This window comes from Delphinus delphis, chromosome 8, assembly GCF_949987515.2.
Source record: "Delphinus delphis chromosome 8, mDelDel1.2, whole genome shotgun sequence".
NCBI lineage: Eukaryota > Metazoa > Chordata > Mammalia > Artiodactyla > Delphinidae > Delphinus > Delphinus delphis.
In genome coordinates, this window is record NC_082690.1 from 6,286,748 (window position 1) to 6,311,960 (window position 25,213).

The 25,213-nt window shown below is 42.1% G+C and overlaps 2 protein-coding genes and 1 non-coding gene across 7 annotated transcripts in view; 1 reads left to right on the top strand and 2 right to left on the bottom strand.

The window, feature by feature from the left end:
* Positions 1–17,882, bottom strand: part of APLP2 (amyloid beta precursor like protein 2) — a 72,492-nt gene extending 54,610 nt beyond the window's left edge. For 2 of the 5 annotated variants that reach the window (XM_060017662.1, XM_060017661.1), the window contains exon 1: positions 17,675–17,881. In XM_060017662.1, the coding sequence (XP_059873645.1) occupies positions 17,675–17,779 (105 nt within the window). In that variant the 5' untranslated portion in view covers positions 17,780–17,881. Of the gene's footprint in view, positions 1–17,674 lie in introns of all 5 variants that reach the window. The other 3 variants (XM_060017664.1, XM_060017665.1, XM_060017663.1) reach the window with 3 other exon arrangements.
* LOC132428892 (mitochondrial carrier homolog 2-like) lies at positions 728–17,492 on the top strand. Its single transcript, XM_060017088.1, is given in 4 exon segments — positions 728–1,319; positions 1,322–1,789; positions 16,628–16,787; positions 16,973–17,492. Coding segments are annotated over 4 exon segments (1,611 nt in total). The 5' UTR covers positions 728–856.
* Positions 6,490–6,596, bottom strand: LOC132430402 (U6 spliceosomal RNA). The gene has a single exon (XR_009520493.1). It is a non-coding gene; the product is annotated as a U6 spliceosomal RNA (small nuclear RNA).
* Positions 17,883–25,213: the final 7,331 nt, after the last annotated feature.

Sequence of the window (25,213 nt, forward strand, 5' to 3'; positions counted from 1 at the left end):
GCAGTGGTTGAGAGCCCACCTGCCGATGCAAGGGACATGGGTTCGTGCCCCGGTCCGGGAGGATCCCACATGCCGCAGAGCGGCTAGGCCCGTGAGCCATGGCCACTGAGCCTGCGCGTCCGGAGCCTGTGCTCCGCAACGGGAGAGGCCACAACAGTGAGGGGCCCGCGTAGCGCAAAAAAAAAAAAAAAAAGGCATACTCATATGACAGCTGTCACAATACAATCTAACAAAACTGTTTCAAATGAAGTTAAAGACAACTAAGTGCTACTAGAGCCATCTTACGGAAAAAACCAAATGAACTTTTTGGCCCACCCAATATATGCTGCCCTCAGCTGTGTGCTATGTGTTCTGTGCAGTGCCCTGCATACAGTAATTTAATAAATGTCTGCCAATAATGATGACCATGAAGAACTTCAAATGAACCAGTTACCAGGGAAAGTCTTCAACTCTGGAACAAGTTATATCCAAAGGTTCTTTTAAATGTCAATCTGAGATATCCTACAGCTAAAAGGATAAAAAAGAGATATCTACTGCATACTGTTTGCATTAAAGAAAAATTAGAAATGTAAATTATAAACAAATAAATGACAGAATTAGAAGACTCTTATTTTTACATAAAACCCTGAAAAGATGGGCAAGTTCAAAGATATGCACGTTATTTGGGGGGGGGCGGTTCTGTCACTAGAAAGCTAATAATTTATACAAATCTCAACTACTTCCAGTGTTTTAGGAAAAAATTATCCTTAAAAACTTAATTCTAGGCACACCGCGGGCGGGCCAGTGAAGCCAGCGGCCCTGGCACGTGATCCGGGACCAGCTTCGTCACTTGGTGGTTCCATCTGTCTGTCCGTCCATGGGTGCCATCATGGCGGACGCAGCCAGTCAGGTGCTCCTGGGCTCTAGTCTCACCATCCTGTCCCAGCCACTCATGTACATGAAGGTGCTCATCCAGGTGGGATATGAGCCTCTTCCTCCAACAACAGAATGAAATATTTTGGGGGCAGCAATTTTATCAGCTTCCTCATCCTCTCATTATGCTCGGCACATTGCAAGCATCAGTGGGAAGCGTGGGTTGTTCACAGGCTTAACTCCAAGACTGTGTTCAGGGGTCCTTGGAACTGTGGTCCATGGTAAAGTTTTACAGCATTACCAGGAGTGTGACAAGGCTGAGGAGTCAGGATCGGGAAATGTACAGAAAGAAGTTTCTTCTTCCTTTGACTGAGTTATCAAGGAGACAACTCGAGAGGTGACGGCTCATTCTGCTGCTATTCTCATCATACATCCCTTCCACGTGATCACTCTGAGATCTGTGGTACAATCATTGGCAGAGAATCCAAGTACTGTGGATTTTGTGACTTCCTAGCAACTATCTATTGGGAAGAAGCCATCCTAGGATTTTTTGCGGGTCTTTTTCCTCGCCTCCTAGGTGACAGCATTTCTTTGTGGCTCTGTAACTCACTGGCCTACCTCGTCAATACTTATGCACTGGAAGGTGGGGTTTCCACCATGAATGAAATGAAGAGTTATTCCCAAGCTGTCACAGGATTTTTTGCCAGTATGTTGACATATCCCTTTGTGCTTGTCACTAATCTTATGGCTGTCAACAACCGTGGGCTTGCTGGTGGATGCCCTCCCTACTCCCCAGTATATTCTTCTTGGATAGACTGCTGGTGCATGCTACAAAAAGAGGGAAATATGAGCGGAGGAAATAGCTTGCTTTCCCAGAAGGCCCCCTATGAGAAGACTTATTGTTGTGACTTAAGAATGTTAATTTGGGGCTTCCCTGGTGGCGCAGTGGTTGAGAATCCGCCTGCCAATGCAGGGGACACGGGTTCAATCCCTGGTCTGGGAAGATCCCACATGCCGTGGAGCAACTAAGGCGGTGCGCCACAACTACTGAACCTGTGCTCTAGAGCCTGTGAGCCACAACTACTGAGCCCGCGTGCCGCAACTACTGAAGCCCGCATGCCTAGAGCCCGTGCTCCACAACGAGAGAAGCCACCGCACTGAGAAGCCCGTGCACAGCAACGAAGAGCAGCCCCCGCTCACTGCAACTAGAGAAAGCCTGCCCTCAGCAAAGAAGACCCAACACTGCCAAAAAATAAATAGATAAAATAAATAATAAAATTAAAAAAAAAAAAAGAATGTTAATTTGAAGATGTGGGGCAGGGACAGTGACTTATCTACAGTCCCAGATGCATAAAATTATGGGAGAGAATGTTGATTTCTATACAGTGTGGTGTGTTTTTTAATAATCATTTAATCTTGGGAAAATGGGGGAAAAACCTTAATTCTATCATTTTATAAATATTCCTTAGTTCTTTCTACATAACTGAGCCCACTGTGTGTTCACCTAAGTTCAAAGACTCTAGATCTAGAAAGCACCAAATAAGCACCAACTCCATCAAACCATGTGCTACTCAACAATAAAATAAGGGCAAAATGCAATAAAATATTCAAATTATGGTTCCAATACTGCTGCAAACATCCAACCACTGGCTGGCAGGCAGCATTCTCATTCAATAACTCAAAATATTTGTGCATCAGCTTAAGTACTCCAAATTCAGAGTATGAAAGGCAACTAATAGTGGTGGAAATTGCATATTTAAAAATGCAGGGAGTTCAAATGCCCCAAACCATGAAGGGTGATTCAATTAAAAGTGACGCTGTAAAATATTTTAACGGCTTGGAAAGTTATTCAATATGTCAAAAGGCAGGAAAACAGCTTATAAACATATAAGGGGGAATCCATTCTTTCAAAAAACAAAGATGTCAAGAACACAGACTGGGAAAATTTTTAAGTTACTTACCTGGATGGTAAATTACAGTTAATTTCTTTCTGTTTTGTTTTGTTTGTTTTTTAGCTTTACCTGTGTTTTCTAGATTTTTCACGATGACCATATATTTTTTCCTTAACACAGGATACACGCTAAGAGTCACCATAATAATCATCTGTAAAAAATCAATTTAGAATCTGTCTTTTTTAATGAAAGGCTGTAAGAAGTAGCAAATAGGTTCCTGAGATGATACGCACTCAAGTCATAACGTACAATGACTGTAAATCTAAGTTCCATGACCTGATAGTGGTTTGGTAGTGGAGAAAGATGGAAAAATAACCTCAGAAGAGTTTTCTCTTTACTTTCTGATTACTAAGAATCACGTACTGCAAATTTTTGCCTAAATGTTGACTGTTTGGTAACTTCTCCATAAACCTTTGGTGGCCCCGTGCTGACCTGAGATATCCGTTCTCCAGGCCTCTGACCAGGCCATCTGTTCTACCAGTTAGCACAAACTTGAGAGCCAATTCATCACTTACTGATTGTGACCTAGGTCAAGTTACTTTATCTGTCCACGCCTTGGTTCCTATGTCTGTAAAACAGGGATAACCATAGTATGTGTCTCAGAAGGTAGTTCAAAGGTTTCAGTGAGTACATGTGAAACATTATACATAGTAATTGCACCATAAATATAACTATCACTGTTATTATCACTCCAACCACCACCAGAATCTGCCACTCTATTCCTGCTTGTCTATTCTTCTTCCCCAACTACCTAAAATAAAATAACACAGGTTCTCTCTATAAACTCCCAGTAGATATCTAATTTCAAGGGAATTAATTTCCAGTTATGGTCAACTAGGTAATTCAGACCAACCCTCCTGATGAGGACAGCTAGAAAAGCAACATAAAATATTTTTCAAAAGCACTTAGTTAGAGACTTCCCTAGTGGTCCAGTGGTTAAGACTCTGCGCTCCCAATGCAGGGGGCCTGGGTTTGATCCCTGGTCAGGGAACTAGATCCCACGTGCCGCAAATAAAGATCCCACGTGTCACAATGAAGATCCCACACTCGGCAACAAAGATCCCACGTGCGGCAACTAAGACTCAGCGCAGCCACATAACTAAATACTCTTTAAAAAGCACTTAGTTAAAGGCAGTAGGGACCTAAAAAGACAGGGAAGATTTCCTAGGTCAGTAACCAGAGGAGGATGAAAGTCCAAGGAGATGAATATAGCTCACAGGGCTTTTTTCCTCTGGGGATGATGAAAGATCCTAAAGGGAGTAGCTGAGCAGTGCTTTTAACAGCCTGTAAGGACCAATGGGAAAGGGACTGGAGTCCAGGGGCAGGAGGGAGAGAAGAAAGGAAACATACTTGGAAATACACTAGTGGTTTGGAGTTGATACCCCAAGGCAGGCTGAACCTAGAAGAGTAATCCAGAATTGACAGGACTTCACAGAGACTGCAGCTCAACTTCCAATCCTCTCAATCGGTGAAATGAGAGATCCTGGATCTCTAGTTCATCAAACTCCAGGTAGAAGCAAATCAAACATTCTCTGGAGCATAACATTAGCCTAGGCCTTAAATTAATCTATAAGCATTTGTGTAAATAAAACATATGGCTCACAATCAAAAATAACTTGACAAACAAGGAAACAAAATAAAATGAATAAATAACCAGCAGAAACAGACAACAGGAAAAGATCCACAGGGACCCCAAACATAGGAATTACCAGACAGAGACTCCAAGTATACTTTTCATGTTCAAAGACACAAAAGACAAAAATTGAGAATTTCATCTCTGATCTAGGTACAATTAAAAAAAACTATTTTAAATTATAAAACTGAAAACCATAACAACTAAAATTAAGAACTCAATGGATGGGACTTCATGGTAGACTAGATATAGCTGGAGAAATCATTAGTAAGCCAAAAGATGGGTCAAAAGAAAAGCTATCAAATGAGGCATGGAAAAACACACAGGACAGAGTAACAGTGTCTACGATGTTTGTTTTTGGAGTCCTAGAGAAAAGAGAAATAGGCAGAAGCAATATTTAAATACTTAGATAATGGCTGATAACTGTCTAAAACTGATGAAAGACATCAAACCACAGATTCAAGGAGCTCTACAAGCCGAAGACAGTCAGCCTTCCATATCCTCAGATTGTGTATCCATGCACTGAAACTACTCAGGGGAAAAAAAATTCAGAAAATTCATAATAGCAAAACTCGAATTTGCCACGGGCCAACTATTTACATAGCATTTACATTATATTTACAACTATTTACATAGCATTTACATTATATTTATAACTATTTACATAGCATTTACATTGCATTAGGTATTTTAAGTAATCTAAAGATGATTGCAAGTATACAGGAGGATATTTGACGGTTACATGCAAATACTAGAACCATTTCACATAACAGACTGGAGCATCACAGATTTTGGTATTGGGGGTAGGGGTGTCCTGGAACCAATCCCCCAAGGATGGCAAGGGACTATACATTTTTTAAAAATCCAAACCTAGGTACACAGTAAAATTGCTGAAAATCAGATTCAAAGAGAAAATCTACTAAGTAGTCAGAGATAAGGGACACATTATCTTCAAAGGAACAACAATCTGACAGTTAATTCCAATAAGCTATTGATAATATTGAACACCAAGATATTGACCAGGAATAGAATTAAGAATAAGATCTTTAAAATGATGAAAGAAATTCTATTCCCGATGAACCTATCTTGAAGAAAGACACTAAAACAGGTATTTGGTGAAAGAATATATATCACCAGCCAACCTTAAGAAAATTCTAAAGTGTGTTTTGGAAGACAAAAAATTATCCCAAAATGAAGGTCAGAGATACAAAAGGCAGGAAGAATAACAAAGAGAATATGTAAATCTAAATCAGAGGCTTTCAAACTCACTGCATCTTTGAATCACCGGAGTTTTGTTTTTTTTTTTTTTTTTTACATCTTTATTGGAGTATAATTGCTTTACAATGGTGTGTTAGTTTCTGCTTTATAACAAAGTGAATCAGTTATATATATACATATGTTCCCATATCTCCTCCCTCTTGCGTCTCCCTCCCTCCCACCCTCCCTATCCCACCTATCCAGGTAGTCACAAAGCACCGAGCTGATCTCCCTGTGCTATGCGGCTGCTTCCCACTAGCTATCTATTTTATGTTTGGTAGTGTATATATGTCCATGCCACTCTCTCACTTTGTCACATATCCTCCCCATATCCCCCTCCCCATATCCTCAAGTCCATTCTCTAGTAGGTCTGTGTCTTTATTCCCGTCTTACCCCTAGGTTCTTCATGACATTTTTTTCCTTATATCCCATATATATGTGTTAGCATACGGTATTTGTTTTTCTCCTTCTGACTTACTTCACTCTGTATGACAGACTCTAGGTCCATCCACCTCACTACAAATAACTCAATTTCATTTCTTTTTATGGCTGAGTAATATTCCATTGTATATATGTGCCACATCTTCTTTATCCATTCATCTGTGATGGACACTTAGGTTGCTTCCATCTCCTGGCTATTGTAAATAGAGCTACAATGAACATTTTGGTACATGACTCTTTTTGAATTATGGTTTTCTCAGGGTATATGCCCAGTAGTGGGATTGCTGGGTCATATGGTAGTTCTATTTTTAGTTTTTTAAGGAACCTCCATACTGTTCTCCATAGTAGCTGTACAAAAATATGGAACGCTTCACGAATTTGCGTGTCATCCTTGTGCAGGGGCCATGCTAATCTTCTCTGTATCGTTCCAATTTTAGTATATGTGCTGCCGAAGCGAGCACCGGAGGAGTTTTTAAGAAACACTAATGCTTGACACCCTCCCTCAAGAGACCCTGATGAAATCTGTCTGAACTGGAGTGCAGACAATCTGTGTTCTGTAAATGTTCCCCCAGATGATACCAGTGTGCCTCCAAAGTTCATGATCACTGATCTAAATTCATTTGACTGTATAAAACATGGCTTGTATAAGGTCTTCTGGGGTTTAAATGAAATTAACATACGTAACAACAATGGCAAAAATGCTGAGAGGGGTTAAGTAGAGTTAAAGTGTTCTACTAACCTTCTACTGAGCAGGAGGAGGGCAAAAATACCAATTAATACCAATTAAGTGAAAGATATTGAAATGTCTAAAGTAACCACTAAAGGGAAAACAAAAGATTATACAAATATGTTCCAAAGTAATAGGAGAGAGAAGTAAAATAATAACCACCTCCAAAGGAGTTAAATAAGGGAATAAACATAGCAACCTAAATGTTCATTGATAAGTGAATGAATAAAAATAAATGGTGTACACACACACACGAATATTATTTAGCTATGAAAAAGGATATCCTACCATTTGCAACAACAACATAATCCCCTTGAGGGGATTACGCTAAGTGAAATAAGTCAGATGGAGGAAGATAAATACTGTATAATCTCACTTATATGTGGACTCTAAAAACACTGAACTTGTAAATATAGAGAAAAGATCACTCATTGTCAGAGGTGGGAGGTTGGGGTTGAGGAGTGGAGGGCAGGCAAAATATGTGAAGATGGTCAAAAGGTACAAACTTCTAGTTATAATATAAATAAGTCCTGGGGATGTAATGTACAGCATGGTGACTATAATTAATAACACTGTATTGTATATTTTAAAGTTGCTAAGGGAGTTAATCTTAAAAGTTCTCGGGCTTCCCTGGTGGCGCAGTGGTTGAGAGTCCGCCTGCCGATGCAGGGGACGCGGGTTTGTGCCCCGGTCCAGGAAGATCCCACATGCCGCAGAGCGGCTGGGCCCGTGAGCCATAGCCACTGAGCCTGCGCATCCAGAGCCTGTGCTCCACAACGGGAGAGGCCACAACAGTGAGAGGCCCGCGTACCGCAAAAAAAAAAAAAGTTCTCATCACACACACGAGAAAATATGTAACTATCTGTGGTGATGGATGTTAACTAGTCTTACTGTGGTGATCATTTCACAACACATACAAATATCAAATCATTATGTTGTGCACCTGAAACTAATATAATGTTGTGTGTCAATTACACTTCAATTTGAAAAAAAAGAAACATAAGAACCAGCAGAGCAAACAAAAAACACTAAATAAGAAGGTAGATGAAAACCCAAATACTTTAGCAATCACATTAAATGTAAATGGACTAAATATTCCAGTAAAAGACAAACACTGTCTCCTAAGTAAACAAAAGAAAAATCAACCATAAACACATCTAAAACACAAAGATGGAAATAGTAGACAAAGTACTGACAAAGGCAAAAACCTTACTGGAGATAACATGGGAAACTATAACTCTGAGAAGTCCAATTCTTGAGGAATAGATAGCAATTTTAAATCTGTATGCACCTAATGACAGCCTCAAAATAAGCAAAGCAAAACTTGTCAGAATAACAAGGAGAAAAACAACTTTTCCAAAATCACAGTGGGAGATTTTTAACATACCTTTCTCAATAAAAGAAAAAAAGAAGATGTAAAAAATCTTAAGAATAAAGATCTGAACAACATGAAAACAGCATGATCAGAATACATATAAAACATTGGAAGTAACAACTACAGAATAAACATTTTCTCTATGCACACAACAAAAATTCTATCATAAACTAGGTCATAAAGCAAGTCTCAATAAATTTCAAAAACCTGAAATCATACAGACTAATTCTCTGACCACAATGCAGTTAACTTAGAAATAAACACCAAAAGGACAACCAGATAATCTCCACATCTTTGGAAATTAAGAAGTGTACTTCTAAATTACCTGGGTAAAAAAATCAAATCACAACGGAAAAATCTATTTTTTTACTTGAATGATAATGTAAATATTATATATCAAAACTTGCATGTCGTTTAATGGTACAAATTTGTAAACAGCAGATAAACTCTGGAGATCTAACATTCAGCACAGTGATTACAATCAACATACTGTTTTATAAACTTCAAAGTTGCTAGAAGACTAGATCTTAATAGCTCTCACCACCAAAAAGAAATTATAATTATGTTTGATAGAGGTATTAGCAGCAATGGTACAATGGTAAACATACTGCAATATAAAAATGCATCAAATCAGAACACTGTACACCGTAAACTTACACAATGTTATATTCAATTATATCTCGTTTTTTTAAAATAAAAGGAAAGAAATAAAACTGTCACAATTCACAGAATATACTCAGACATTTTCAAAATTACAGATAAATTATTAGAATTAGTACACAAGCTTAGCAAGACCGCTGAATACATGATCAATTTGAAAATATCAACTTCATTTCAACAACCACAACAAAATGACAACTTTAAGGTGCCATTTACAATAGCATTTAAAAACATCAAATATCTATATAGATAAATCTAACATAAGATGTACAAGATCTCTATGAAAAAAGCTATAAACACTGAGAGTAATTAGAGAGGACCTAAATAAAGGTATATGCCATCTTTCTGGGTTGGAAGACTCAGTATTGGAAAAATGTCTATTTTTCCCAATTCAACTACAGACTCAATGCAATCGAATCTAAATTCCAACAAGTGTTTTTGGCTAAATGTGGCAAATGTAAATGGAAAGAAAAGGGTTAAAGAATAGTCAAGACATTACTGAAGACAACCAAGGCAGAAGGGCTTGCTCTAGTAGTTATAAAACCTTGTTATAGGGACTTCCCTGATGGCACAGTGGTTAAGAATTCGCCTGTCAATTCCAGGACATGGGTTCAAGCCCTGGTCCGGGAAGATCCCACATGCCACGGAGCAACTAACCCCGTGCGCCACAACTACTGAGCCTGCACTCTAGAACCTGAGAGCCACAACTACTGAGCCCGCGCGCCATAACTACTGAAGCCTGTGCTCCACAAGAGAAGCCACCGCAATGAGAAGCCTGCGCACTGCAACAAAGAGTAGCCCCAGCTCGCCACAACTAGAGAAAGCCCGCACACAACAACAAAGACCCAACACAGCCAAAAAATATAAATAAATAAATAAATAAAATTATTTAAAAAACAAAAAAACCTTATTATAAAGTACAGTCATTAAGACAGAGTGGACTTGGTACAGGGATAGAGAAGAGATCAATGGATTAGGAGAGCCCAGAAATAGACTCACCCATACAGAGATATTAATTAACAACAAAGGTGGCATGGGACAACAGAAGGGAAAGGAGACCTTTACAATAAATGGTGCAAGTTGGATAGCCATACGGAAAAAAAAAGAATAATAAGAAGACCAATACTTCATATCTACACAACAATCAGTTCCAGGTAAACTGTAGCTCCAAATGTGACAGGCAAAACAAAAGGCCCCTAGTAGGCAACAGGAGAATAACTATGTCCTCAGGGTGGGGAAAACTTCTCACGTGGGACACAAAAAGCACCTACCATAATTTAAAAAAATAAAACTGACAAATTAGACATTAAACTTAAGAACTTCCTCTAAAGACATCATTAGGAATAGTGTAAAAAGGCAAGCAGCAGAGAGGACAGTATTATCTCAATAGCCTCAAACCAGAAACATTCCAAATGTCCATCAACAGTAGAACAAATTGTGGTTTCTTCATACGTTGGAATACTATACAGCTGTGGAAACAAGCGAACCACAGCTATGCTCATCAATCCAAATGACCCTCAAAAACATGCTCAGTGGAAGAAGCCAGATACTCAATATATACTGAAAGATTCCATTTCTATAAAGCGAGAAAACAGGAAAAACTAAACTACAGTGTTTAGGGATGAACGCTTGGGTGGTAAAACTATAAAAAAGAAAAGCAAGACATAATCACCATAGAAGTTGGGATAATAGTTGGGGGAGAGGGAGGGGGACGGGGAAGTGGGGGACGGGAATGTTCTATTTCTTGACCTTGGCAGTGGTCACACGAGTATGTTTTATGAAAATACATTGAGCTATAACTTTTTTTCCTTTGTGTATTTAAATTTTTAAAAGCTCAAAAAATTCCAGGCTTGCGATGTGGGTGGAGAGGGCTGCAATGCTGCCTTGAGTGCTTGGCACCTTCATGAGCACAGGGCTACCCTTACTTTCAGTTCAAATATCTTAGCATTGTTACCTTCTAAAATCACCCTAATATGCTCGAACAACTAGCACTCTGCACTGACAAATATTTATTACAACTCTAAGAGCCTGGGTAAGTTTCTTTGGAATCCAGAGAGATGAAAGGGATCTCTCTCAACACGAAAACATGAGTGGGAATGCTGAATTCTCAACTCATGGTAAGAGTTACTTCTGGAAAGGAAGGTTAATGGAATGGGGGAAAGTTCAAAGGAGGCCTAACAATGTTTTATTTCTCTACTGATGATGTTTTAGTTTTTTTTTTAAAAAAAAAAAAAAAACCAGGCTAAAGCAAATACAGAAAGTGCTAAAATTTAACAAAACTGGGTGGTGGATATGAGTATCTTTTATATATTTACTATACTATGTTGGTCATATTCATAATTAAAGGGTCCTATACTCTTCACACTCTTACTGGCTCATTTCTCCAGGTAAAAATTCTGCTTCAGCCTAGGTAAGTCATCTATTTAGCCTTCCAGAGCCAATGTATAAAAATCTGACAATGCTTACATTCTTCACCAACACTAAATCCCATGTTTTCTTCTTCTCTAGGCTAATTACCTCCTTTACAAATTTTCACATACTTCTCCATTCCTGCCTTTCTGTTCTGGACGGCAATATCCCTCAAAAGGACGTGCCGAGATCCTGATAATCACCTGAGAGGTTCCTTTGAGGTCTCAATTTCACCGGCAAACCTTTAACTCACGGATCATTTAGGTAAGAATAAATTCATTTTCTTTCCAGCCAGCTTAGCTATATAACCTCCCAAACAGATAATGACCTGGTAGCAGACGTTGGGTTGCTATCTACCCAACATCCACAGCCCGCTTTTCCAACAGAACCCAGTGTGCAGTCTAAGCCTATCACAGCACCACCATCCCCTCCCCACCCATGACTGGTGTGGCTGGAAGCACCTGATATAATTCTGTACAGTAAGACTTGAGGGGTCTTGTGCTGATGTGCTCTGAGAAAGCCCCACAATCCCCTGGACGTTATCAAATCAAAGCACGTGCTCTGAAACTGCAACAGCCATTCTGCAGCCACAGGAGGCGTGAGGCTGAGGAAGGCAGAGTAGAAAGGTTGTGCTGAGCTGTTCAATTAACCCACACCACAGGTGCCCCACTCCAAATGCTGATTGACTTTTTTCTGGACCACAATCTTATTCCAGTCATATTGGTTACTGTGCCAGCCTCTGCCTAATAGTTTGTCTATCAACTAGGCCAGTGATCATAAATCTGGTGCCAGTAACCTTTTCTCTTCCAAATAATCCCATACACTGATTTTGGTAAGATTCCCCACAAGTGGTCACCGTTTCTTTCCTTAAAATTTGTTATCAGAATACAAAGATAGGGACTTCCCTTGTGGCGCAGTGGTTAAGAATCCGCCTACCAATGCAGGGGACATGGGTTCCAGCCCTGGTGCGGGAAGATCCCACATGCCGTGGAGCGCCACAACTACTGAGCCTGCGCTCTAGAGCCCGCAAGCCACAACTACTGAGCCCACGTGCCGCAACTACTGAAGCCCGCGTGCCTGGAGCCCATGCTCCGCAACAAGAGAAGCCACCGCAATGAGATGCCCGCGCACCGCAAAGAAGAGTAGCCCCCGCTCGCCGCAACTAGAGGAAGCCCGCGCGCAGCAACAAAGACCCAACGCAGCCAAAAAAAAAAGAGAGAACTTCCATGTTATATTAAAAAGCATTAGACGTTTTTTAAAACCTATGGAAAATGTAAAAAGGCCAAGTCCCCTGTAATTACATCCTTCAAAGATAACCACTGTTAGCAGTTTGCCATATATTGATTCATGATAATATTACAACATCTATGAAATTAGTTCTTTTAAAGAAAATATTCACATCAGGTTTTTTGATAGTGGAGAAAACAGGTAGACCGGAGTAGAAAGAAATCTGCAACCAAAACACCCTGATATAGAAGAAAGAGCGCACGACAGACTCAGAATACGACAGACCAATTTTCACCCTGGCCCTGCTGCACTGCCTTGAACCCTCCGCCTCACCCGACTCCCATTTTAGGTATGGATACGAATACCTACTTCACCAGACTTTTGGGGGCTTACATAAGATAATGTCCCCAAATGAGTTCTGTTGCCTTTTTGTTTACTGGAGTTTGTTTTTCTCTACCTGCACATAAAAATCCCCTGGGGAGCCTGTGACAATGAGAATCCCAGATATCCTCAATGAGAATCTCTGGGCATAGGGCCTGGAAATCACATCACGCAAGTGCACTGCAGAGGAAAAGGCCCCACGCACAGTTGCTTTTATTACTGCACTGTTCAGCATCTAACACAGAACCTGGTAGCAGTGTTCAACAAACACTAGTGGGATGAATAACAAATGAAAAGTTGTATTTTAAAAATAGATTATAGTTATGTTTCAAAAAGTTTCATTAAAAAAAGCCTTATGATGCTTATGTAAGAAAATTTCTCTCAGCAATAAAGTAGTTATTAGTTGTACTTGATACAAAGGACTGGAACTTGTTTCTATTTGAATGCGCCTACATGGTTCACTTTCCATCCTAGGACATAAATCAAGGTACACTATATGAAATTTAATTAAGAGTCAAGGTAATCTAGTTTATCTCACTAAAAAAACAACTCATGAAAATTGGATTATGGGTGATTTTGAATTCTCAAATGGCCTCCCTCCACAGACTTTACAGTTACTGTACAAAAATTTATCCCTACTTTTATCACACAGAAAACTATTTTCTTTCAGTAGTTCATTTTAGAACAATTCAAAATACTAATTGTTAGGTACCAGCTTCAATACGCAATTTATGTGTCACTTTGATAAAAATGTATGTACCTGAGAGCTCTAGGAGGATACACACCACACCAAAACGTTTACAGTGAGATTTCCCTGGACAACACAATCTCAGATTATTTTTCATTTCTTACTGTTCAAATGCATTTTAAATTTTTACAATGAATATGCACTCCCTATATAATTTTTCTTATTTAAAAAAAAATGCAAAAGCCCAAGAATTCAGTAAGAGAAATATAATTAAGGAATCCTGAAAGGTTTTTAAGTTTTGATTTTCCAGAGTTGAAACAATATCAGATAAGTTAAAAATACGATTTTTATATTTGGAAAAAAATTAACCCTTCACATATTATTGCCAAGAATTCTAAAGCTCTTTAACAAACAAACAAACAAAAAACATGTTTTCAAATGCTATGAAGGACATTATTGGTTCAACTGGCAAAATGGAATACAGACAGCAGACTTGATCAAAGTATTGTATCAAAGTTAAATTTCTTTAAGCTGATAACTGTACTAAGCTTATGTAGGACAACTTCCTCGGTTCTTAGGAAATACTCACTGAAGTTTTCAGGGGTAGATGGACATGATGTATGCAACCTGCTCTCAAAACGGTTCAGCAAAAAATACGTAATAACAAAATGAATGAAAAAGCAAATGCTGAATAGGAGAAATGTTAAATTGATGAATCTGGGTAAAGGGTATAAGAGCTGTTTGTACAATTTTTATAATTTTTTGTAAGCTTGAAGTTATTTCTAAATAAAAATTCTAATTGAAAAAAGTAACAGAAAAATATTCAAAATTGTTCTTAAGATCATACTGGACCAACTTTAAGCAAGACTTTATTGGGGGAAAAAATAGCAACGTATTTAAAAATTGTGCTCATAAAAACACTCACGCAGCACCAACCTTAAGCAAGAAATTAAATTAGTATTGTCCAGTAGATATGAGTTACATATGTTGTATTTTCTAGAAGACACATTAAAATTAAAAGAAACAGGTGAAACTAATTTTAATATATTTTACTTAGCCGATGTGTAAAATATTATCATTTCAATACAATCAATATGAAAATTATAAATGAGTTATTTTACAAGTTTTTTCATACTAAGTCTTCAAAATTTGGTGTGCATTTTACACCTACAGTACACCTCAATTCAGATGCTAAATTTTCACAAGAAATACTGGATCTGCATTTAGATTTCATAAAATGTATCAAATAGTTTAAAAAGCAGACTCATACCAAGTTGTTTCAAACACAGATAAATGTTTTCCAATCACCGAATAGAGTATTTGTTTTTAAATATAAATTAGCTAAAATTAAATAAAATGGAAAGTTGATTCCTCAATCACAATAGCCACACTGCAAGTGGCTACACTGTGGGACAGCCCAGCTTTAGAGGATGAAACAAAAGCCTGCGAGAGGAGGGCCTGATTCGCCAAAACTTTGCTCATCACATTTATCAAACGATTTTTACATGGTTATGAGGTTAACAGGCTGATGTTCCTATCAGAGGCATTGGTATCTGTCCAGGTCATAAAGTGACATCCCCTCCACCACCCATCAGAAATATCAGCACAAAGCTTCTTGGTCCTCTGCCTCAGACATCATACATGGAGTTTCCTGAAAATTGACTATCAAAGGGCCCATTTTAAAATGTGATGGAATGAACTGGCTCTCAGAAGCCTCAAGGTCCACTGTACAGAGTGCAGAATTTCAGCACAAATACCATCTGAGAATCCCACATGGGAGCAGGCCCACGACTGAACTTGTCTCAGATTTAACAGAGGAAGTGACCCTGAGTACAGAGACTTTTTTTTCTTTTAAACAGGTGTAAGAGATTAATTCAGTCAACACCAAGCAACACTCAAGACTGGCCAATCAATAATTCTGTGCCAAGCAATTTGATCAGGGATTTGGCTAGAATCCTCTTGGCTCATCTCAATAAGGACCATCCCAAAGCGAATCCTGATTTAGGCCATTCTCATCTACATCAAGGCTTAGGCAGTCCTTTGCCTGAAAGCAAATAAACTAAATCAAATTATATACATATGAAGGAAATGCTGCCTCTTGGACAAAAGGAAAAACCGTTTGAAAGGTAATTTAGCAAGTATGGGCAAAAACACAGTTCCAAAGAAGAGAAGTTTCATAACACAGCATTCAAAAACCATTTTAGGGAAATGTCTAATGCCTACTTTCTGTCTAGCCAGACTTTCCGATTGAACAATGATGTGGGTAATAATCAAATTTAATCCACAACAGCTAATTCTGATATTGTTCATTTCTCTTTCTCTGCAGGCATCAAGTATTAATATTCCATTTAAACCTGAAAGGAAGATGTACTTTAAAATTGATGGACCCTTCTTTGTGAATTCACTAGTGCCTGAAGTTACTCATACCTCTGGGAAGTGAGGTAAAAGTGTGAACAATGGTTTTTGACATCCTGACCTAAGAGTTAAATTCTATGTTCCATACAAAATCTTCTTCCTTCCCCTCCCATCCCAATGATCTAGCTTGCTTCCCTGCGACACCATATTGGGGACCACAGATATAAATCCAACTAACCACTGTGTGGTAACGAAAATAATCCTAATCTAAAAGCATGCGTATTATAAACATTAACTATTTCTACTTAAAACTTCTCCCCCCCCGGCCCCCCAAGAATCAAAGCTTTAAGCAGGATGAATACAAACGTTTTAAGCCGTTCCATCGGAGGTTCGTTCTTGATCAGATTTATTCTAATCGTGGAAATATTTACACGTTCTGCAGAAGAACACGTTCTAACTGTAGATTTTTATTAGAAACTTCTCAGTCAATGCCTAGGTAATCAAATCCAGTCTCACTTCTCTCTGAAATTAGCCAACCACGCAGAAATCCATTGTAATTTTTAAAATAGCGAAGAGGGGAAATAAACTACACACCCGAAACATTCCAGTCCGACAGTTCAAGCACTATTTCGAGAAGGCAAGTAAAATTAAAGTCCCACGTCTCCCTCAGGAACAGAAAGGTTTCTGGGAAGCGGCCACGTCCAGGCCACCCTGCAGGACCCACGGACCTCAGCAACCCCGCCTGTCCCCGCGGCCCGACCCCAGCGAATCACCCAGGAGCCCAGGCGCTGGAACATCCTCCCGGCACAGAGATGGCACGGGGTTATCAGGTGCAGAAAAACTACTTACACCAAAAAAGTACGATAAGACAAGAGTTTTTACAACGTTTTCACGGGTACCGCGTCCCTGCTCGCTGAAACCCACCACAAAAGGGAACAACACCAGCAGCAGAGAAGGGTTTCCCCTTGTTTATTGGACTCAGGCAAACGGCTATATTTAACAATTCCTCCCGAAGGCCCGATGCCAGCGCGCAGGATCTGGAGCGGGAGGCACACAGGCAGGAGAGGGCACACCCGCTGCGGGGTGCGGAGCTTCTCCGGTGCAGCCCAAGAGGCGCTCGCCCCGCACCGCGGCACTCCCCCGGCGCCGAGCCGGGACGCCCGCATCCCCGCGGCTCGGCCCACCTCGCCAACAAAGGCCGCATCCGCCGCTCCCCGGTGGGAAGCTCCGGCCCCCCGCGTGGAGCGCGCTGCCCGCCCCAGCCCGGGGCCAGGGTCTGCACAGCCGCCCCCGGAGCGAGCCCAGCCGCACCGGGTCTCGGGCTGCGGGCCGTCCCGGGGCGCACGGCAGAGGCTCGCGTGGTCCCGGGGGAGGGCGGGGTGGGCGTCTGGGCCGCGCGGGGTCCCCAGAGAATGTGGCGCCGCCGCGGGCGGGATGGGGGCTGGGGCGGCCGAGGCTGCCCGCCGCCCCCCGCAACCCCGATGCCTTTCATTTGGCCTCTGCGGCGTCGGAGGCAGCCCGACCTCCAGCGCTAAGCGCTGCGCCAAGCAGGAGCGGGCGAGGGAGGCGCCCCAGACCCGCTGCAGAGCCGGACCACCCCCACCGCCCCCACGCGACGCGCTCCCCACCCGGCCCGAACCCCACGGCCCGCCCGCCAGCAGGCCGCGCTCCCTCGCAGGCGCAGGAAAAAGGGCTCGGGCGCTCGCCCGGTGCCCACCTCAATGTAGCCGGCCAGAGCCGCGGCGGGTGCCGTGAGCCCGAGCAGCAGCAGGACCAGGAGTTTGCCCGTGGCCGCGGCGGCCGCGGTCCCGGTGGCCGCCATCCCTCGCCGGGTCGCTCTAGCGCTCGGCGCTCAAGCTCACACACTCGGACTCGGGAGCTCTCCCCACTGCGACCCAGAAGCATCTGAAGCCCGTTCGCCGCCGCCCCGGGGGATTTACACCGACCGGAACTGACTTCACGAAACCACGCCCTCCATGTCCAGCGCCCAATGCCGGCCCGCAGAACCGCCGCAAGACACCGCCCCTTGTTCAGCCCAGATCCAACCAGGGGACGGAAGGGCCCGCACCTCCCGCCGCCGCAGCCGAGCTCCCCCGCCAGGCCCCGCCCCCAGCCGCTGACGCTCCGCCCCCGCCGGGACCCCGAGGCCCAGAGAGGCGGGGGTGTACGCGGGGGTGTGCGCAGGGTGGGTGGGGGCCCGCAGCTCGGCCCGGGCGGGGGCGCGCTTCGGCCTCTGGAACCGTGCACGGTTGTCTGCCCGCAATGCGACCGTCTGTTCGCCTGCAGCGGCCTGATACGGACACGCCCCACTCCCCGCCCCTGCGGGGTATTTTCCAGATTCCTCTGGGTACCGCCCTCTTTGGGGTTCTGAAAATGATTTTATTAAAAACAGGATAAAAAAAAAAACAGGATGAATTGTTCCGAGTCCAGCCAGGTTTACAGAAGGCCCTCCCCCCGGGCAGAGGAAGGACTGCCATGAGGCAGCTTTCCTCTGCTTCGACCCCGCGCTGGGCGCGCCCCTTCCCAGCGCGCTGCCAGCCCGGAGCCTGCTTCGCCCTTTCCTCGCCGCTCCGCCCGGCCGTGTTTCCACGCTTTTGACCTCTGTTTCTTAGGCCTCATCCGTCCTGTTCCTTACCAGTGGCCACTAGAGCCCGGGATAGCTTCCTCCCACTGGAGACCAGTAGTGCAAGGGAAACATTGACCTCAAAGCCCAGGTCCCCTTCCTCGTGTATTTTAGGAAAAGATCATTTTTCTTTTTTTCTCCAGTTTAAGATCACTAGCAAGAGACCTGCTTCTCTCTGCCTTCTTGCTCTGCTGCGTTTCCACTTTCAGTCGGGAAACATTCTGCTGCCCTGGTTCACAGCTGGCACGGCCTCGCCGCGGCTGGGGCGCCTCCGGCTTTGTTTCCTTTCAATAGACTTGAGATTTATGGACCACCCTCTCCATAGTCCTTGCTAGTTTCCAGATGAATAAAGAGCAGGGTCTCTACCCCAGGAAACAGACAGTAAAAACGGAGACACAGCGTCCACGGAGTACGCACAGAGTGCGGCAACGAGGAGAAGGCTGGATTTTCCAGCGCCACTGCGTGATGTGCCCATTCCTGTGGTTGAACAGGCTCTACCCCATTCCCCAGAGGCAGCCCTCACCCTTCCACTGCAGAGCTCTCCCCATGCCTGCACTGTCCTCGCTCCAATATTTACCTGCTGAAAACCTTTTCATCTTCCTCTGCTCGGTTGGAGGTAAAATCATCTGCTTCTGAATACCCGGAGCGCTATTCCCCACTCTGGCACTTGCTGCCCTAGTTATTTCCAAAGCTCTCCTGCCACTGACAAGGCATGGGTATGTAATACTGAAGGGCCCCTCACCCCGGACACCCCAACACATGTTTGTGCAGCGTCACTGAAACCAATTCTGCTGGGTTCTGGTCCTAGTTCAGCGGTTGCTGTGGACTGAAGTGTATCCTCTCCAACATTCACATCTGTTGAAGCCCTGACCCCCAATATGATGGTATTTGGAGATGGGGCCTTTGGGAGGTAATTAGGATTAGATGAGGTCATGAGGGTGGGGGCCCTCAAGAGGGGATTAGTGCCCTTATAAGAAGAGACCAGAGAGCTTGTTTCCACCATCCACCCACCCCCATCCACACGAGGACACAGAGAGAAGGCCAGGAAGAGAGCCCTCATCATTGGGAAACCAAGCTGGCCAGCACCGTGCTCCTGGACTTCTCAGCCTCCAGAATTGTCAGAAAGAAAGTCCTGTTGTTTAAACCACCCAGTCTGTGGTATTTCGTTATGGCAGCTGGAGCTGACTGGCGTAGCTGTATAACTATGGGCAAGCCCTTCATCAAGTGGACTATCTTTCCTCCCCTGACAAATGTAAATATTAAAAACCTGTCTTACTTTACCAATTTGTGTGATTCAATGAAAAATGAATGTACAATAGAGAAAAGCATGAAGTGCAATTTTCTGTGAAAATATGCACGAAACAGTACCAAGTGACTGTGAAAGTCCTAATTCTGTTGTGGAGCCTTGGATGTGTCCTACAGACCCTCTGGGACCTGTTTCCTTGCCCACAAAATCAGGGACTCAACTCAGGGATGTCTAAATTTCTATGACTCTAACTGCTAAGAGAAAAGCAAGTGAAATTCCCTAGGTTCAGAGCAGTGCCCCAATATTCATGCTTTTGGGACTGTGTATGCAAGGCTGAACTCTAATATCATGGAATAGGGCAAGGAAATGTAGAAAAATGACCTGGGGCTTTTCTATCTAAAATTATTTATGTCCAGGGGACTTCCCTGGTGGCTCAGTGGTTAAGACTCCATGCTTTCAATGCAGGGATCATGGGTTTGATCCTGGTCAGGAAACTAAGATCCCACATGAAATAAATAAATAAATTAAATTAAATTAAAACCTTAATATGTTTTAATTAATTAATTAAAATAGGTCCTGAAAGACGTTTATTTGCATTTTCAGGTCACTGAAAGATCATTAATAAAAGTTTGTTGCCCTATTCATCAATGTTCTTGACTTTAAAGTGTTACTTTCTTTTTATTAAGTGACACTCACAGGAGCATACTTAGTCTTGCAGTTCTCAGACAATGATTTTTCATCCTAAACATGTTCACGTCAGTGACCAAGTCATTTGAAGAGTACTATGTTTTCACTTCATTACCCTTTGTTCACAAAAGGAAAAGGCCTAAAATAACCTCCTGTTTCTCCTCTCTTCTTAAGAATCAGACTTTCTCGTAAAAGAGTTATCTTTCACGTACACTTAAGATGTGTGCATTTCATTGTTGGGGAAAAAAAGTAGTTTATGTCCCTAAATGTATCCTTATATGAGCAGCACCCACTCATCCATTTGACACTTATTCAGGTGAGTTAAATCCAGGTACAGCAGCTGCTCCCAAATCAGGATGCTTTTCAAAATCAACTAAGAAGTTTTATAAAAAGGCAAATTCTTAAGCTCCTACCTTGGAAATTTTGAATCACTAAGACTAAGGTGACATAAGGAATTCAATATACACTTTTTTAAAGCTGTCCAGGGAATTCTAATCCACTAATACTTCTGAGAGCTTGATTCTTGAAAATCATGGGTCAGTAAAACAAAATTTTTAAAATTGGAGCAGCATTTAAAGTTACCAGTGTTTCCAGACATAGACAACAGACTTATGGTTGCCAAGGGGGAGGGAGGGTGGGGGAAGGATGGATTAAGAATTTGGGATTAGCAGATGCAAACTATTATATGTAGAATGGATAAACAACAAGGTCCTACTGTACAGCACAGGGAACTATATTCAGTAGCCTATGACAAACCATAAAAAAGAATGTATACATATGTATAACTGAAATCACTTTGCTGTACAGCAGAAACTAACACAACATTGTAAATCAACTATACGTCAATTAAAAAAAAAAAAATTACCAGTGTTTTAGTTTTCTAAATAAAACATTGACACAACTGTGTGTTGTCACCACTGTTTCATTAAAGAAAGAACATTTAACAACAACAAAAAGTAAGAATGGTCATCATTTTACAATTTAAAAGACAGATACAATGTAAATTTTTGACAACTTACTGCACTGCATTTTTCTCATCACAAATCAGAATGGTGAATACTTTATAATGGAATGGTCCTGTTCTAATGCAGGTGTTGGAACAATGTAGTATGGGACATGAATATGAACTGGTTATAAGCTTGGCCTTGGCTTATAACTGGTAGCCTTTAAATATACCATACCCAGAATGTATCCTCTCACCGCCAAACCCACCACATCATCCATGACTGACTCAGCACTTAAGACTTGGTTCCAGTATCACCTGCTCATGGAAGTTTTCTGCTCTCCCTCTTCTCCAAGGCTGAGCTGATACACCTCCTTTGTGTTCCCCCAGAACATTCTGTACATAACTCTGACACACTGTTTGTAAACTAAACGTTAGTGATTTATTTTCTTTCTTTTTTTTTTTTTTTTCCGGAGCGCGGGCCTCTCACTGTTGTGGCCTCTCCCGTGTGCGGAGCACAGGCTCCGGACGCGCAGGCTCAGCGGCCATGGCTCATGGGCCCAGCTGCTGCGCGGGACGTGGGATCTTCCCGGACCGGGGCACGAACCCGTGTCCCCTGCATCGGCAGGCGGACTCTCAACCACTGCGCCACCAGGGAAGCCCAGTGATCTATTTTCTTTATTGTCTCCTTAATTACATCATGAGTCCCTTGAGGGGAGGAGTCGTGTTTGGTTCACTTCTGTACCTTTACAGAGTGGTTGCACTTAATAGACATTCAAAAAAATATTTGCTGAAGGAACACATAACTAAATGAGCTTTACACTCTGGCAGAGAGGATAAAACTTGTGCATGCATAAGTATACTACTAAGTGGAAAGTCATAAATGGCCCAAGAGAACTATCTGTGCTTTTTAAGGAATAAATTGGGGGAAGAAGTTGGTTACATCTGGCTGAGGACAGCAGGCAAGGATCATAGAAGAGATTGTATCTGAGAGTTCCTGTGGATATACAAAGGATGTCCAGGAGAGGACAAAAAGCATGGAAGGAACAATACAAGCAAAGGCATGGCGTTGGAAAAACACAAGGCATGTAAGAGAACATGTGAGTATTTCATTTCTTTGGAGGACAGGGTTTGTAATAAATAGCAAAGGTAAGATGGTTGGTCAGTTTACCTAAAAGATACTGGGGAGCCATAGAAATCTTTGGAAAAAAGATATAATTAGAGTTGGCTTTAGGCAAATTGAGTGTGACAGCCATACGAGGTATGAACCAGAGTCTAGAGGCAAGGAGGCCAAGTAGGAGCCAATTGTGATATGAGGGGAAGAGTGATTGTGGGCAGAACGAAGAGAGATGCAGTGGGACTGGAAAGGAGGAGGAATAAAAGGAACTTCATGTGTCCAAACACGGTGCCTGGGAGAATAGGGTGAGGACAATGCCATTGGCAGAAATAGGGAAAAGATAACGGGGACAGGGGAGTGGAGTTGATGAAATGCCAACAACCTCTCCAGCATGAGATACACAGTCATTACTTGGGAAAGAGCTCAGAGAGAGTTTGGAATTCAGGAATTTACCTACCCCAAAGTGGTTAAAACCTTAAGACAGCCAATGGGGACAGCAACAAGAGAGGTAGAAAGAAACCCAGAATGATATATTATTTTTCTGTTTAACCTATGTTTATCATCACAGCATAGAGTCAAAAGCTAGAAAAGACCAAGTAGGATGAAGACTAAGAAAGCATCACTGAACTTGGAGATCATAGAACCTGGTCACTGGTCATTTCTTTGTAAGTTGTAAAGCTACATGTAGGACGTAAAGGTTTAAGTGGCTGGTGAGGCAGAGCTAACAAGCACAGTCATATCCTCCAGGATGTTTCCTGCCGAAAGAGCGAGCTAGTGGAGCAGCTCTTGTGGGGTACGGGTAGAGAGTTTTGTTGTTGTTTTTGTTGCTGTTTGCCATTGATAAGAAGCCACTGTGCGGGGGAAGAGGAGTTGCCTGGTGGTCTAGTAGTTAAGATTCCGCACTTTCACTGCCGCGGCCCGGGTTCAATCCCTGGATGGGGAACTGGGATCTCACAAGCCAGGCAGTGCAGTCAAAATAAAAAACAAACAAACAAAAAAACCCAAGAAGCCACTGGGGAAGGGGAGAAATTGACAGTGCAAGAGAGACCATTCAGATTTGTAAGATGAGTATCATCCTTATTTTGCAGATGAGGAAACCAAGGCTCAGAGAGGTGAAATAACTTGCCCACAACCAAAACCAGTAACCAGCAGAGAAGGAAATTGAATCTTGGTTTGTGTGACTCAGAAACTTAAGGTCGTCTGCTCACATCATGCTAACCAACTCCCTAGCAGGTATCAGAAAACATTCGTCTCATAAGTCCCTCCATGGATACATGGAAAATGTATCAATGGCTGGCCATTCTTTCTGCTTGCATTTTAGGGTAGCTTTGTGATATTCTCTAAAATCACACTTCTATTCATAAACAGAGAAGCCACTCTACAGAATGTAACTCAAGAGGAACTAGAAAGTTCCCTAGCTGTCTCCTATTTCTCTCCTGCTTAGAAGGCTTCCATGTTCCCTCTGCCACTGATGTTGAACAGGTGGCGTCACTTCTCAGAGGGACGCTCTGTAAGAAGCAGAACAGGTTTAACCTTGCATGATTTTCACCTTCACCACATGAGTAGGTAATTAAGATTTAAATATTTTAACTTATAAAGACTTTCTTATACCTCCTACTGGTCTAAATTAAAACAGGATCTGGTTTTCAAACAAGTCAAATAGACAAAAATATCAAGTACTTAAAATCAGTACAGGGCACCCAAATTCGATAATGCCAGAGCAGGGTCTAGACATAAGAAAGAATCTGGCACTGGAGTCTTCGTGTAAATATATTTTGTTTTCAAAGATAATATTGGTGTAACTGATTACAATCTGGGTGTGTAGGTGTGGCTGAAATACAATGCTTGAAAAATAACTTTAAACACACTACACATATGCTACGCTTTGTTTTGCTGGTCAACTGGTTGACAGGCTTGAAGCAAACAAGTTCTGTAAGGTCTAAAACTTATACAGTCTTGGGTGTCCTCGTTAAGACAAACATTAAGATTTTCAGAGTACCTGCAGAGGCCTCAGGGGAGCCCAGGGCAAAGGAGTGGTCGAAGAGCTTAATTAACTCTGCAGAAAAGCTGCCTCTGGCTGCAAATCACTTTTGGAGGAGTTGTTATTGCATGTGGCCCTGCCTATTTACCTTCCTTTATTTCTTGTCCCTGAGTCTTCATTTGAAAGGAGCCATCCCATTCCTTGTATTTGGGCTGTTCTGCCCCTATGCTATGGCTATTTTCTCAGCTGCCCATAACGTTGCCACATTTTTTACTGTTCTTGTTTGGTGCTTCTTTGAATGATTTCCTCTGCCTTCAGTGTGGAAAATATAAAATGATGATAAAAACCTCAGCGCTGGAAACTGCTTGCACTATAAGTTCTTACTGTTGGTGATTTCTACATGGTACTTGCTTTTCAGACAAGCTGATGTGAAATTACTCAGTTTGGGAAGCCCCAAGTCAAAGAGTTTGAACATATTTGGGGCATTTTTCTACCCTGTACAGAAGTCCTTTCATAACGGCTATAACAGAAGGATGGAGAAACTCATACTTCTATGATTAGAAATTTTGTCTTGTGGATGGACCTAGAGACTTTCATACAGAGTAAGTCAGAAAGAGAAAAACATATAATATCGCTTACATGCGGAATCTAGAAAAATG